General features: G+C 41.8%; 1 protein-coding gene across 1 annotated transcript; it reads left to right on the forward strand.

Annotated features, from left to right (window-relative positions):
* The first annotated feature begins 725 nt into the window (after positions 1 to 725).
* dydc2 (DPY30 domain containing 2) lies at positions 726 to 9,523 on the forward strand. The gene is made up of 7 exons (XM_060889421.1): positions 726 to 785; positions 3,319 to 3,466; positions 4,504 to 4,614; positions 5,056 to 5,337; positions 7,280 to 7,390; positions 8,662 to 8,781; positions 9,404 to 9,523. The coding sequence occupies exons 2-7, from the start codon at positions 3,320 to 3,322 to the stop codon at positions 9,422 to 9,424; spliced, it is 792 nt and encodes a 263-aa protein (XP_060745404.1). The 5' UTR covers positions 726 to 785; position 3,319; the 3' UTR covers positions 9,425 to 9,523.
* Positions 9,524 to 15,106: the final 5,583 nt, after the last annotated feature.

Raw genomic sequence — 15,106 nt, forward strand, 5'->3', positions numbered from 1 at the left:
GCACCATCTTGTCCTGCACTGTCTTTTGTCCTGCACTGTCTTGTCCTGCACTGTCTTTTGTCCTGCACTGTCTTGTCCTGCACTGTCTTTTCCTGCACTGTTCGCACCAGGTTGCACAGATGCACTTGTGTATGTATCTAGGACTAACTTACTAAGTCCTTATAGCCCTGTCTTTGTGTTATGTAACACCCTGATCCTGGAGAAACTTTGTCTCATTTCACTGTGTACTGTAACAGCTACATACGGTTGTAATGACAAGAAAAGCTTCTTCTTGACTTGACTTAATTTCGTGACCTGCAAGTTTGCTCAGTATCAGTAGCTCTACCGCTCTCAGTTTAAACTATAAATAAAAGCTGTGTCCATTCGATACATCCAACCATTGACACACACACCCTTTTGAGTCTGGTTCCTTAATCACTTCTCATGGAGTTTTTCCTTGTCCCTGGTTTGTTCAGTAGAGACAGCTCTAAATCCATATCTACTTTATATATATTTATGAATTCAGGTGTCCCAATCGCTTCCATGGCCATGGGTGTAGAAAATCAAACATGTAGGCAAAAATAAGTCGAGAGCAATTTTGGATGATCCTTAACTTTCAGTACTGACAGCAACAATAGATTCTACAACGCTTTTCAAAACGGAACCTTTTTGACCCTTGTCGTATGTCGGTTGTTTGGTCGTCTCCTAGCAACCGCATCGCGTGAACAGTAACCATAGCGACGGAGCGCTCGAGCTGCTGAAACTCAGACGTTTGTTTTGCTGCGTTTAAGACGTGTTTTATTCGGGTAAGTAATAAATGGTGAAATCACACCTTTTTATTTACTGTACGGTATTTAAACAGAGGTTTGCTGGGTGTCTCAGATGATTAGTTAGTGTATAAATGTATAACGTTAATCAGCGACGCCATTAAACTGATTCACTGGCAGCAAAGTGGGAGAATCCATTCGGTTTGTTGGGGGGGGGGGGTCATGATTCACCTGTTTAAACCCTCACAAAGAGAGTAAAAACAAAGCTGTTCGTTTTTAAACAAGATTTAATAATGAAATGTCAGATTAGTCATTAAGTTACAGTAGTATTTGTTTTAAAGTGACACAAACAGCTTTTAAATGACACTTAAAAACCCCTACAACGGACCGTACCATTGTATTTAATGTTAATTATACAGAGTTTGTGGCTGAAATGACACCAAATAATTCAGTATAATAAATAAACGTTGATGTAGTCAGTGTTTAATCATCTCTAAACCACATGAACTAATATACAGCACTCTTGTTATCCATGATGTGCATTTTAATACATTACTGACTACATTAGAACCCTAAGGTGCAGGATGACGTCACTCTGTTCAGTGTTTTATTAAATAAAAACTCTCTCTCTCTCTGTCTCTCTCTCATTCTCTCTCTCTCATTCTCTCTCTCTCCCTTTCTCTCTCATTTTCTCTCTCTCTCTCTCTCTCTCTCTCTCTCTCTCTCTCTCTCTCTCTCTCTCTCATTCTCTCTCTCTCCCTTTCTCTCTCTCCCTTTCTCTCTCATTTTCTCTCTCTCTCTCTCTCTCTCTCTCTCTCTCTCTCTCATTCTCTCTCTCTCTCCCTTTCTCTCTCATTTTCTCTCTCTCTCTCTCTCTCTCTCTCTCTCTCTCTCTCTCTCTCTCTCTCTCTCTCATTCTCTCTCTCTCTCTCTCTCTCTCTCTCTCTCTCTCTCTCTCTATTTCTCTCTCTCTCTCTCTCTCTCTCTCTCTCTCTCTCTCTCTCTCTCTCTCTCATTCTCTCTCTCCCTTTCTCTCTCATTTTCTCTCTCTCTCTCTCTCTCTCTCTCTCTCTCTCTCTCTCATTCTCTCTCTCTCATTCTCTCTCTCTCCCTTTCTCTCTCATTTTCTCTCTCTCTCTCTCTCTCTCTCTCTCTCTCTCTCTCTCTCTCTCTCTCTCATTCTCTCTCTCTCCCTTTCTCTCTCATTTTCTCTCTCTCTCTCTCTCTCTCTCTCTCTCTCATTCTCTCTCTCTCCCTTTCTCTCTCATTTTCTCTCTATCTCTCTCTCTCTCTCTCTCTCTCTCTCTCTCTCTCTCTCTCTCTCTCGCTCTCTCATTCATTCTCTCTCTCTCTCTCACTTTCTCTCTCTCTCTCTCTCTCTCTCTCTCTCTCTCTCTCTCTCTCTCTCTCTCTCTCTCTCTCTCTCTGTTTAATGAGAGCAGAACCTGTAAGCAGACTCATCCCCCTCAGAGATGAGCCCAATGAGGGTGGTGTCATCCACAAACTTTATAAGTGTGATGGTTTGGTGATTGGAGGTGCAGCTGTTGGTATATATGGAGAAAAGCAGAGGGGAAAGAGCACAGTCTTGGGGCGAGACAGTATTTATAGTCCAGTTGCTGCTGTATTTTCATTATTCCCTATGTAACGTTATTATTATTATTATTATTATTATTATTATTATTATTATTATTATTATTATTATTATTATTATTATTAGAGACTCAACACAGTTCGTTAGTGATATACAGTACAAGCAGTGGGAATTTACCTGAACACTTTGGAAGTGATGTGGAGGTGAGAGCGTGGACATGATAAAAGATTACAGCACTGCTGCATGACTTTTCTTCAGACAGAGATGAAATGATGGCTGAATGGCTTTCTTTAAACGTTTAGTAAACAGTGGACATTGTTGATGATTAAAATGCAGATTGCTCAGTGATTCTTTTTCCTTTTAAACCACAGAGCTTCTGTGACGATGGGTTTGGCTCTCACACGATCACTTCAGTGGAGCAGACCTGATTACTCAGGTTCCTCCAAGCTGGAGGACACGGCACTGAACGAGACTTTACTGAAACACATTGTTCACTAATAATAATAATAATAATAATAATAATAATAATAATAATAATAATAATAATGGTTCATTAAATAAATAGTAAATAATATCCTTAATATCTGGGTACCCAAATGAATTATATGTATTTTCACTTAATAACAATAGATTAATTCCTTTCTTCATTTATTTGTTTGTTTGCTCACTTACTTGTTTATTTATTTCTGTATCTATTTTTATTATTAAATATTTATTTGCTTGCTTGCGTATTAATTTACTTATTTAATTATTTTTGTTTATATCTGTTTGTTAGTTTGTTCCCTTACCTGCTCACTTACTTTTTTGCTTACTCGTTGATTAACTTATACGGACTACGTATGTATGAACGTACGTGTTTATGTATTAACATGTCCTGCTCCTACTATTTCAGAACGTATCGTACATTTAATACCGAACAGCAGCCTGAATGTGTTTGTACATGAACTAATGTTCGATTTTTTGTTGATTTCTTCCTGTCAGGATGGACACCGAGTACCTAAAACAGAGACTGGGGAAATGTTTGGTGGAGGGACTGGCAGAAGTTGTGGAGCAGAGACCTATGGACCCCATTGAGTTTCTCGCTCACTACATCTACAAATACAAAGAAAACTTGGAGTACGCCAAAAAGGTACAAAGACACAGAGGACCAGCTGATAAAGATTCGAGGATCTTGTGGAATGTCACTGTTTTTCCACTAGGGGAGAAAAAGAACAATAAAAAACTGAGACCCATGTTATTTATTTACTTATATATACATATATATATATATATATATATATATATATATATATATATATATATATATATATATATATATATATATATATATATATATATACATTCGTTCATATCCGCACTACCTTGGGTCACGGGGAGCCTGTGCGTATCTCATCGGGCATCAAGGCAGGATACACCCTGGACGGAGTGCCAACCCATCGCAGGGCACACACACACACTCTCATTCACTCACGCAATCACACACTACGGACAATTTTCCAGAGATGCCAATCAACCTACCATGCATGTCTTTGGACCGGGGGAGGAAACCGGAGTACCCGGAGGAAACCCCCGAGGCACGGGGAGAACATGCAAACTCCACACACACAAGGTGGAGGTGGGAATCGAACCCCCAACCCTGGAGGTGTGAGGCGAACGTGCTAACCACTAAGCCACCGTGCCCCCTACTATATATATATATATATATAAATTTGTTATTTTTATATTAATTATATATATATATATATTGTTATATATATATATATATATATATATTGTTATTTTAGATACTTTAAAGAGATTTTAAAATTTTTTTTTTCTTTGCTGTTTTTCATTTTAATATGCAAACATTGGACTCAAATTCCCAGAATGCAATGCTACTATCTGGCACTGAGTTAGTGCAGAAACAAGTGTACAGATGAGTAGGTGAGAGACTCAGACAGATTTAAAAGTTAGGTAGAGACACAGCTGAGGCAAAATCACACTGCACCACTATCAGCAGATAGCCGAGCAGCATTGTGGGTAATGTGGCAAAAGAGGAATGTTTAAAATAAAGAACAAAGATTAATATTATGGAGATCAATGTTACTTTGAGTCAAAGATTTATGCAATAACAATATATGAGTCTTTCTGAAGTTCATGACGTCTTCTCTTGTTGGTTTCACTCAGAAAGCTGCACATGAGAAGCTGGTGGAGGAGGAGGTGCAAAAAGCCAGAGAGGAGGCAGAGTATCAGAAACGGCTGAAGGAGGAGGAGGCGCAAATACAAGCCGCCCAGGAGGTGAGGGACAGACAGAGGAAATGTGAAAGATGACGACGCAGCATGTCCAAACACTGGACTACCCATTTTCACCTGTAATACTGCTCCAAAGACAACCTAGGGTTTAATCAAGGTGGTGATGGTGGTGTTGATTGAGTGGTGGTGGTGATGGGGTTATTGTCGATAGTAGTGGTAGGGGTGATGATGGTGGTGGTGGTACGTGGTGATGATGGTGGTGGTGGTGGTAATATTGGTGATGTGATGGTGGTGGAGTAATGGTAATATGATAATAGTAATGGTGATGGTGGAGGTGGTGATGGCAGAGGTGGGGTGTTGCTGATGGAGGGGATAGTGGGAAGGTGGTGCTGGTGAAATAAAGTCTAAATCAAACAATCCTTCTTGAGCGTGTCAACATTAGAGAATCTTTCCTTCACCCTTCACTTCACCTCTCCATCAATGCAGCCAAAAGACGAAACTGAAGCAGATGCTAAACAACCCACTGCCCAGCCTGAGGCAGAAGAGCCAGAAATGCAGGCAGGAAACCCAGAAATGCAGGCTGAAGACCCAGAAATGCAGGCAGAAGACCCAGAAATGCAGGCTGAAGACCCAGAAATGCAGGCAGAAGACCCAGAAATGCAGGCTGAAGACCCAGAAATGCAGGCTGAAGACCCAGAAATGCAGGCAGAAGACCCAGAAATGCAGGCTGAAGCTAAGAGAATAGTGGAGGCTCCACCAGACGGGGAGGTAAAGCATCTAAAGCATGTCACTTATCAGAATGTTCATTAGGAAGGAGACACACATGAAGAAGGGAAAAACTGAAACTATCTGTAGGTATTTGAAGAAATGAGAAGAAAGAGAGAGAGAGAGAGAGGAAGAGAGAGAAAGAGGGAGAAATTTTTAAAGCAATGTTTAATACAGTTGCTCACAATTCACCAATAGATCAATAAATAATTCCATTAAAAATAATAAATAAATGGTTTAAATTTTTCATTTTTGCTTGGCCTAGGACAATCGTTTGGTTAAAAATCGTTTTTTTTTTTTTTTGCTGCTGCCTCTTTTTCACACGTTTTTCGCTTTACAGGTGTTTTAACAATGACTTTTGTTCTATATCTTCATCTGTTATTCTCTTCTCAGCTCGAAACAACATCATCAGTGATGCTGTCCTGTGTGTTCATCAGTATGTCAGCAGTAATTTGTTCTGCAGTGCTCTCACCTGAAATCGGTTTCGCCTGCAGGGTGATTTCAGTATCAGCAGGTTTACTCACCCTGTCACTGGGTACACTGGTGTTTTAGGAGGATTAAATTCCTGTGTCACAGGATTTGTTATTGCAGCATTCACAGAAACTGCCCTAGTTGTTTTTTACTCCGTCCGTGGCCGATGGTCCACCTCAACTACACGGTCTACCTGAACAGTCTGTTCCGGCTCACTGCAGCCCCGAGCCGAAGCACTGTTCTCACCACCTGTGTTGTTTTCTCCACTTACACTCTGGGGACAGGTGAGCACAAGATGCCCTGTCTTTCCGCAGCCAAAACATTTCCCCAGTGTTGTACCTGTAGGTGTCTCCAGTGTTGTACCTGTAGGTGTCTCCAGTGTTGTACCTGTAGGTGTCTCCAGTGTTGTACCTGTAGGTGTCTCCAGTGTTGTACCTGTAGGTGTCTTCAGTGTTGTACCTGTAGGTGTCTTCAGTGTTGTACCTGTAGGTGTCTCCAGTGTTGTACCTGTAAGTGTCTCCAGTGTCGGATCAGTTGAGGTCGTTTCCTCGGCAGGTCTTGGACGAACATCCTTGTGCTGAACATCCCAGGTTTGCTGCCACCCAGGCTGCTGTTTGGACATGTATGAATCAAATGACCCGTCTTCCCACATCCAAAACACGTCAGAGTTGATCGAGATGAAGATCGTGTAGGCGAAGTCGTCTATTCTGAATTTTAGGTCCAGGTCGAATTCATTGCCATCGTTTAAGATCATGTAGGTGAACCTCATGAAAGAAACGACATCCTTCAGCAGCTCGAATTTACTGACAATTACGATTTCCTTGACCTGTGAAATCAGTTTGTCGGATCGTTAGAGCTCTCTTGTAAGTGTTTTATCCTTGATGAACAGTGGCACATTAGACAGTGTACCTTTTGTGGCTGGTGCGGATAAGGGGAGTACAGGTGTAAGCTCACCTGTACGATACGCTTTTCCACCACCTCCACTGCTTTTTCCACCATTCTTAGGAACAGTACAATTGCGCTGTTCAGTCTTGATGCAGCTAGGACTTTTTTATGTCCACTTACATTGCCAACAACCAGGCTGCACTCCTCTATGCTGACCGCAGACACTACTTTAACTCCATGACGGCGTTGTGAGGGAGTTCACGGGGTCATTTTATTGGGCCGCCATGGTGTTAGACAACACCGTCTTTTTGCGCCCTACCTCTCCAATCGCTTGTTAATATTGTAATACGACAACTAGTCCTCGACAGGCTCGAGGACGCTCACACTCATCTCTCAGAGAGAGAGAGAGAGAGAGAGAGAGAGAGAGAGAGAGAGAGCTATCATCAAGGAAATAGAAAGTAGTTCACTTCATTGCACTTTATTCTCAAGAGGTCAGTAAGGAATCCAGAGGAAGATGCATGTGATACAGATGAGGATAAAATGCTACAATTTCTTCACCTTTTACTCCCATCCATTTTTATCATCACAGGATTTAGATGGCACCAAAGCTGCAGATGTAGAAGGTACCGTCTCAGAGAGCACAGATGATCCAATGAGACGGGTTCCTGAAGAATCTGCGAGTGAGACACACCCAGAGGAGGTGGGGACAGAAGATGACAACATGTCTGTACAAATGACAGTTTTAAACTGTGAAATTGTTGCGTCTGTGATTAAAAAGACAATATTTAAGGAAGGATCTCGACTATGAGTGGAAATGATGAAGGTCTGAAAAATCGCATCCCTCATTTTTTTATGGTTAATACCTCAAGATGTCTCAGAGAGCGATGCAATAAATACTGTGGAGTCTGCGGGCGAGACACAACCGAGTCACAGCCAGGTAGAGGACGAGGTGAGGACAATCAGACTACTGGCTCAATCAGACTACTGGCAGACTACTGAAAAGCAGCTCATTCTGTACTCGTTTCCTATCTGTACTATTTATAACAACAATAATATCTGACATAAAGACACTCACGACAGTCGTTATTTAATGAGTTTCACCGATTAATGTGTCTTCTGTAGGCTGAACATGCTTCCTACAGTAGCGAGTTCATACTGTCACTCAGCCCTCTTCCACATGCACAAGATCATAGAATGGCTAGTGAGTGTCACTGTGCACCTCAGATGAGTTTTACTTTACTATATTGAAGATCGGAGTCCTTGTTATTATTCTTCCAGGTTTTTGTGAAGTTATTTAACCTTTGCCACAACAGCAGCAGCAGAATCAAATACTGTTTCTAAGAAAACTCAGTGCAAGATCAGCACAATTTGAGAAACTTTCCATGATGGTTTGATGACCAGAGATTGTTAGCGATAATTAGAGATTTTTCTAGATCGCCAGAGATGTCTAGAGATGATTATAGATGACCAGAGATAATTAGAGATGACCAGAGATAATTAGAGATGACCAGAGATAATTAGAGATGACCAGAGATGATTAGAGATGACCAGAGATGACCAGAGATGATTAGAGATGACCAGAGATGACCAGAGATTATTACAGATGACCAGAGACGATTAGAGATGACCAGAGATGATTAGAGATCTTTCGAGACGTTTAGAGATGACTAGAGATGATTAGAGATGACCAGAGATGATTAGAGATGACCAGAGATGATTAGAGATGATTAGAGATTATTAGAGATGACCAGAGATTATTAGAGATGACCAGAGATGATTAGAGATGACCAGAGATGATTAGAGATGACCAGAGATGATTAGAGAAGACCAGAAATGATTAGAGATCTTTCGAGACGTTTAGAGATGACTAGACATGAAAGATCGAGAACAAGTAAGAGAAAAATTGAGAATCAACACAGAGAGGATTCTGAACAGGTCTCACACTAATACCATTTCTACACTTTGTTATAGGATTCAGGAGGATCCAAACCTCCAGACGTAAATAGTACGGTCTCTGTAGACAACTCTGAGGTAAATCCTGAAGAATCAGTCGGCGAGACACAACCGAGCCAAACCCAAGCAGAAGAAGAGGTAAGGACAGAATGTGGTCCATTTTTTAAGAAGAAGAAGAATGGAGCATAGAAGCCTTTATTATCGCCACATATACATTACAGCACAGTGGAATTCTTTTCTTCACATACCCCAACTGAGGAGGTTGGGGTCAGAGTGCAGGGGCAGCTAGGATACAGCACCCCTGGAGCAGGGAGGGTTGAGGGCCTTGCTCAAGGGCCCAGCAGTGGCAGCTTGGCTGTGCTGGGCCTTGAACCCTGATCCGCTGATCAACAACCCAGAGCTTTAACCAGTTGAGCCACCACTGCCCCATTTGTTCCGGGTTTTACACGTGATTTGTCCTTCGAGTGGTCAGAAACAGAAGAAAGTAAAGATGCCAAAGATTCATATGAAGAAAGCTCAAGTGTAGATGCAGTCATGTAGATGACTGTACATCAAGCGTAAAAAGAACGTACATGTCACTTCTGATGTGACAGATTAGCACTAATGCAGGAAGTCTCTCTGCAGATCTACTTGAGCTTCATGAAGCTCTTTCTTTTTCTGTGATGGAATTAACTTTTTGGACCATCATATTTTTGTCACTGCACGTCTTAACACTAATATTACTGTACATTTTTAACACTAGATATTGTTTTTATTGCAGGAGGAGAATAAAGAAGCCTGAAGAGGAGTCAATTCCTTTGCTTTATATATCTGCTTTATGTTACAGTATAATGTGCAGGTTGTCCTCAGTGTGTTTATACCTACACGAGCATGGTAAAATACACGAATCAGTCCTCTGGAGCTCATCGCTCTAGATAATGGCGTCTGCTAAATAACGTAAATGTAAATGTAAATATCTTAAGTAGAAAAGATTAAAATAATCTGTTTTCCAGCTTTGTGAGTTTTTTCTTTCATACCAAGCATTTCATCTGATTTTGCCAAATTAGGTGCATTCAAGCAAGTAAAACATTCAACCGTGACATGATCCTAGGAGTGAAGTTTATCTAAGGAAAAAGCCACCAGGTTTAAAAGCGGTGATGGTCTTGAATATAGCAGAAATTTAAAAAAAAAAAAAAAAAACATTTTAATTGAGGAATTTATTGTTGTTTTTTTTTTTTTGTAATCACAGCCAATGTTGATGTACAAATTTGCAAACTCCACACAAACCCATGAATTTTTTACCATTTAAATGTAAATGAACACACTTTTATGTGCAAATATTTCTCCTGTGGAAAAGTCACGTCTTCTTCTCTTTCTCTTTCCAGTCCACATGAACAGAGATTAAATCAGTAGCGTATGATATAAAATACACAACAAACACGTGATAATATACGAGAGCGGATCACTGTGTTAAACACACTCACAGCATGGGGATGTGTAACTGAGCACAACTGAACAAAACCTCTAAAGTTTGCAGGTACAAAAGCAGACAGTCGTCTGTGTTTATGGAGTAAATCCTGAACTTATTATCGTGTGATGTTAATGGTGCAGATGTTCAGGTCAGGTCAGTATGAGGGAGAGGAAATTCTTGGTCAGTGTCAGATAGTAGATTTGTCCTTTATGACTCTCATTCTGGTGTTTTTAGGAGATGTTGGACCTCGATTCATGCTGATAACATTGTCCTGGTTCTGTGAGAGACTTGTTCATGTGTAACAGAGAGAGAGAGAGAGAGAGAGAGAGAGAGAGAGAGAGAGAGAGAGAGACCTGACTTATCAGTGAGTTATGAAACATGTTGTCAGTTTGATGTATAAACACACACACACACACATTTTTTCTCTCTTTTGACCAGGGTTGAGTACACCTCTAATAAAACACCGGGCCCCAGATGGGGCCCCCAAATAAAACTGGTCTCAAACTGCCACTGTGGATTACACTAATAACACAAATACACTTAAGGCTCGTCTTAGTGCTACACACTTTCCATGCACCGTTCTTCCTTTTCTTGACGAAAGGATGGCAAACTCAACGAACCACGTACGTATATGAGCCGAGTCGACATGATATCATGATAGGTTGCCAGCTGTGCAATAAGTCCATTCGGGAAATTCCCTCACTACTAAATTTTCCACTGTCAACTGTTAGTGGTATTATAACAAACTGGAGGCAATTGGGAACAACAGCAACTCAACCACAAAGTGGTAAACCACGTAAAATCACAGAGTTCTGTCAGCACATGTTGAGGTGCACAGTGCGTAGAAGTTACCCACTTTCCGCAGAGTCAATAGCTCCAGACCTCCAAAGTACATGTGGCCTTCAGATAAGGTCAAGAAAAGCGCATAGAGAGCTTCATGGAATGGGTTTCCATGGCCGAGCAGCTGCATCCAAGCCTTACGTCCCCAAGTGCAATGTAAAGTGTCGGGTGCAGTGGTGTAAAGCACGCCACCACTGAACTCTAGAGCAGGGGAGACGTGTTTTCTGGAGTGACGAATTACGCTTCTCTGTCTGACAATCCGATGGACAAGTCTGGGTTTGGTGGTTGCCAGGAGAATGGTACGTACTTGCCTGACTGCATTGTGCCAAGTGTAATGTTTGGTGGAGGGGGGAGTATGGTGTGGGGTTGTTTTTCAGGGATTGGACTTGACCCCTTAGGTCCAGTGAAAGGAACTCTTAATGCTTCAGCATGCAAAGACATTTTGGACAATTTAATGCTAACAACTTTGTGGGAACAATTTAGAGATGGACCTTTCCTGTTCCACCATGACTGCCCACCAGGGTACAATTCAAGGTCCATAAAGACATGAATAAGAGAGTTTTGTAGGGAGGAACATGACTGGCCTGCACAGAGTCCTGACCTCAACACCTTTGGGATGAATTTGCGCGAGACTGAGAACAAGGTCTTCTCGACCTCGTCGTCATCAGTGCCTGACCTCACAAATGCACTTCAGGGTGAATAGTCAAAAATTCTGATAAACACGTCCTAGACCTTGTGGAAAGCCATCACAAAAGTGTTGAAGCTGTTACAGCTGCAAAAGGGTGGGCCAAAAGGGTGTGCCAAAAGGGTGTGCCAAAAGGGTGGGCCAAAAGGGTGTGCCAAAAGGGTGGGCCAAAAGGGTGGGCCAAAAGGGTGGGCCAAAAGGGTGGGCCAAAAGGGTGGGCCAAAAGGGTGGGCCAAACGGGTGGGCCAAAAGGGTGGGCCAAACGGGTGGGCCAAAAGGGTGGGCCAAAAGGGTGGGCCAAATGGGTAGGCCAAAAGGGTGGGCCAAAAGGGTGGGCCAAAAGGGTGGCCAAAAGGGTGGGCCAAAAGGATGGGCCAAAAGGGTGGGCCAAAAGGGTGGGCCAAATGGGTGGGCCAAAAGGGTGGGCCAACAAGAATGGCAGTTTATGACAGTTCAATTCAATTCAAGTTTATTTGTATAGCCCTTTTTACAATGGACATTGTCTCAAAGCAGCTTTACAGAACATAAACATAGAACAAAAAGTTAATATAAAGAATAATATAAAGATTAATGTAATACAAAATTTAAGATTAATATAAGATATATTTAAATGTGTTTGTATTTATCCCCAATGAGCAAGTCTGAGGTGACTCAGGTGACTGTGGTGAGGAAAAACTCCCTTAGATGGTAAAGGAAGGAACCTTGAGAGGAACCAGACTCAAAGGGGAACCTCATCCTCATCTGGGTGACACTGGGGGTGTGATTATAAATATACAGTCTGATAAATGTTGTATTGATGTAAAAGACCACATGGAGTTCACATCTCCTCGTTAGTATCGCAGAGTCCGACTGGAGCTGGTAGATCTGTAGATGTCTCAGGATTCTCACAGAATGTTATCAGGTGAAATTTAATAGCTATTAAAGATTCTGAAATTAAATAGAAATAAAGTGAAATAAAGCAAGCTTGGTTCTAGAAACAAATAAACTAATGAGTTAAAACTAAAATAAACACTGTTGTATTCCTGCTTGATGAGAAGGGCAGTGTTGGTGTCACTGCAGCTGTGCTGAGACAGAATAGAATTAGAAGTAGAATTAGAATAAGAAGTGCTGAGGTCCTTAGACACTGCTGGCTTTATTTCAACTGTGAGAGATTTTTGCTGTGTTAAAACTGATATTAGTAAGTACACAATTAGAAATACATGAATAAGACGAGTGTGTGTAGATTATATACCTATAATAGATGTGTTTGATGAAGATATCTTTCCTTTTCAGACAGTAATGGTTGCTACACTTCTCTTCAGGAGCTACTCGTCTGTCACAAGTAAGGTGAGTGTTTCAGCGTACGGAGTGTGTTGTTTTTGTCACTATCATGTGGACTAACGTGACTCTTTCTGCTACAGCTCGGCTGTGTGAACCAGCAGCACTGGTCTGTTCCTCTGAACAGAGTTTTATGCACCATCACAACTGAAAATAAACATGGAAAAGACATCGGTACGGATTTACTCTACAGTACAAAGATCTTTCTGGAATTAACATGTCGCTACACTGACTGTCCACTTTATAAGGAACACAGGGCTCTCAAGCTCTCAAGTGACATATTTTAAATACTTTATGCCCCCCGATCTCCCAAGAATATTTATGACATAAAACATTCAAAACTTAATATATGAATTAAACAAAACATATTAAATTATACTATGTAGTGCTGGTGGTCAGTAGCCTTATTTTTCTGAGATTTAATTTATGATAAATTCATTATTTTATAAAATGTCATAAAGCCGGGGCCCCCTGGCACCATCTCAGGGCCCCCAGTTTGAGAACCAATGGCCCTAGACTACTTGTTCTGAGCAGATGTTGTCAGTGAACCGGGGCCCCCTGGCACCATCTCAGGGCCCCCAGTTTGAGAACCACTGGCCCTAGACTACTTGTTCTGAGCAGATGTTGTCAGTGAACCGGGGCCCCCTGGCACCATCTCAGGGCCCCCAGTTTGAGAACCACTGGCCCTAGACTACTTGTTCTGAGCAGATGTTGTCAGTGAACTGGGGCCCCCTGGCACCATCTCAGGGCCCCCAGTTTGAGAACCACTGGCCCTAGACTACTTGTTCTGAGCAGGTGTTGTCAGTGAACAGGCTGTAAAACTGTTGGCTAAGTTACAGACACTCATGAAAAACTCCTGCTGATGATCTGGGAAACGTTTCTAACAGCAGTCACAATGTCATTGTTTGTGTCAAACAAGTTGTGAATTAGTTGTAACATTAAAACAGGAGATCATGACTTACTCTGTGCTCAAAGTGATGCTCGCAGCTCCAGTGCTTTTCTCTGTAGGTGAACGAGGATGATGATGAACAATCCCATGCTTTTTTTTCATTGGTTGTTGTGTTAAATCTTACCGAGATACAATAGTGCTATTTTCTGATTGGCTGTTGTGTAGCCTCTTTTTCTGATTGGCTGATAAGTGTCAGGTTTGACTAAGAGCTCCAGAGGAGACGCGCTTGATTCCTGCCCGGTTCCATAGAGACAGCGGTGCGGACTGATACATTTTGGGCGCTGCGGCTTATTAAATACATGATAAATAGTCAGTTTTATTGCATGACAAATACAATGTGTGGCGGGAGCATGACAAAAGACCCAAATGAGGGACTGTCAATGCGTGATGCTTGATAGCCCTGAGGAACACCTTAACCTGCTGCTCAGTCACATGGAAGCAGCAGCACAATGTATAAAGTCATATAGATATAAGAGCTTAAATTAATGTTCACTACAAACATCAGGATAGAAAAATAATCTGAGACTGTTGCTCGGTAGTGGAAGCAAATGTTTTGTAATTGTACAATGAACCTGTGTTCCTAATAAAATGGACTGGTTTAAGGTTTCAGATTCTCACAGTTTTGTTTGGTTTTCATCTTCAGGTGTCAGACGATGTTTCAATGCAGGGCACTACAATGCACCCAGACAATTTAGCATACTTTTATGTGAATGGTAAGGTGTGTGTGTGCATGTGTGTGTGTGTGTGTGTATGTGTGTGTGTGTGTGTGTGTGTGTGGAGGGGGGGGGTCTGTTTGTGTGCATGTCTGTGTTTGTGTGGACGTGCGTTTGTGTGTCTCTCTGTGTGCGTGTCTGTGTGCATGTATGTGTGTATGCGTGTGTGTCTCTGTGTGTGCGTGTCTGTGTGCGTGTCTTAGTGCGTATATGTATGCGTGTCTGTGTGGGTGTCAGTGTGAATGTCTGTGTTGGTGTCTGTGTGTGTGTCTGTGTGGGTGTCAGTGTGTGTGTCAGTGCGTGTCTGTGTGCGTGTCTTTGTGTGTGTGTGGGTTTCTGTGTGTGTGTCTGTGTGTGCATGTCTGTGTGTGTGTGGGGGTCAGTGTGTGCATGTGTGTGTGTGTGTGTTTATATTCCTAACTTTATATGTATACTCTTTGTACCAGGTTCCGTAAATATTATTCAGTCCCCAAAGACGTGATGGAGAGAACTGAGGTCTATGAGCATGC

The sequence above is a fragment of the Tachysurus vachellii genome, chromosome 2 (genome assembly GCF_030014155.1).
Source record: "Tachysurus vachellii isolate PV-2020 chromosome 2, HZAU_Pvac_v1, whole genome shotgun sequence".
NCBI classification, from domain to species: Eukaryota; Metazoa; Chordata; class Actinopteri; order Siluriformes; family Bagridae; genus Tachysurus; species Tachysurus vachellii.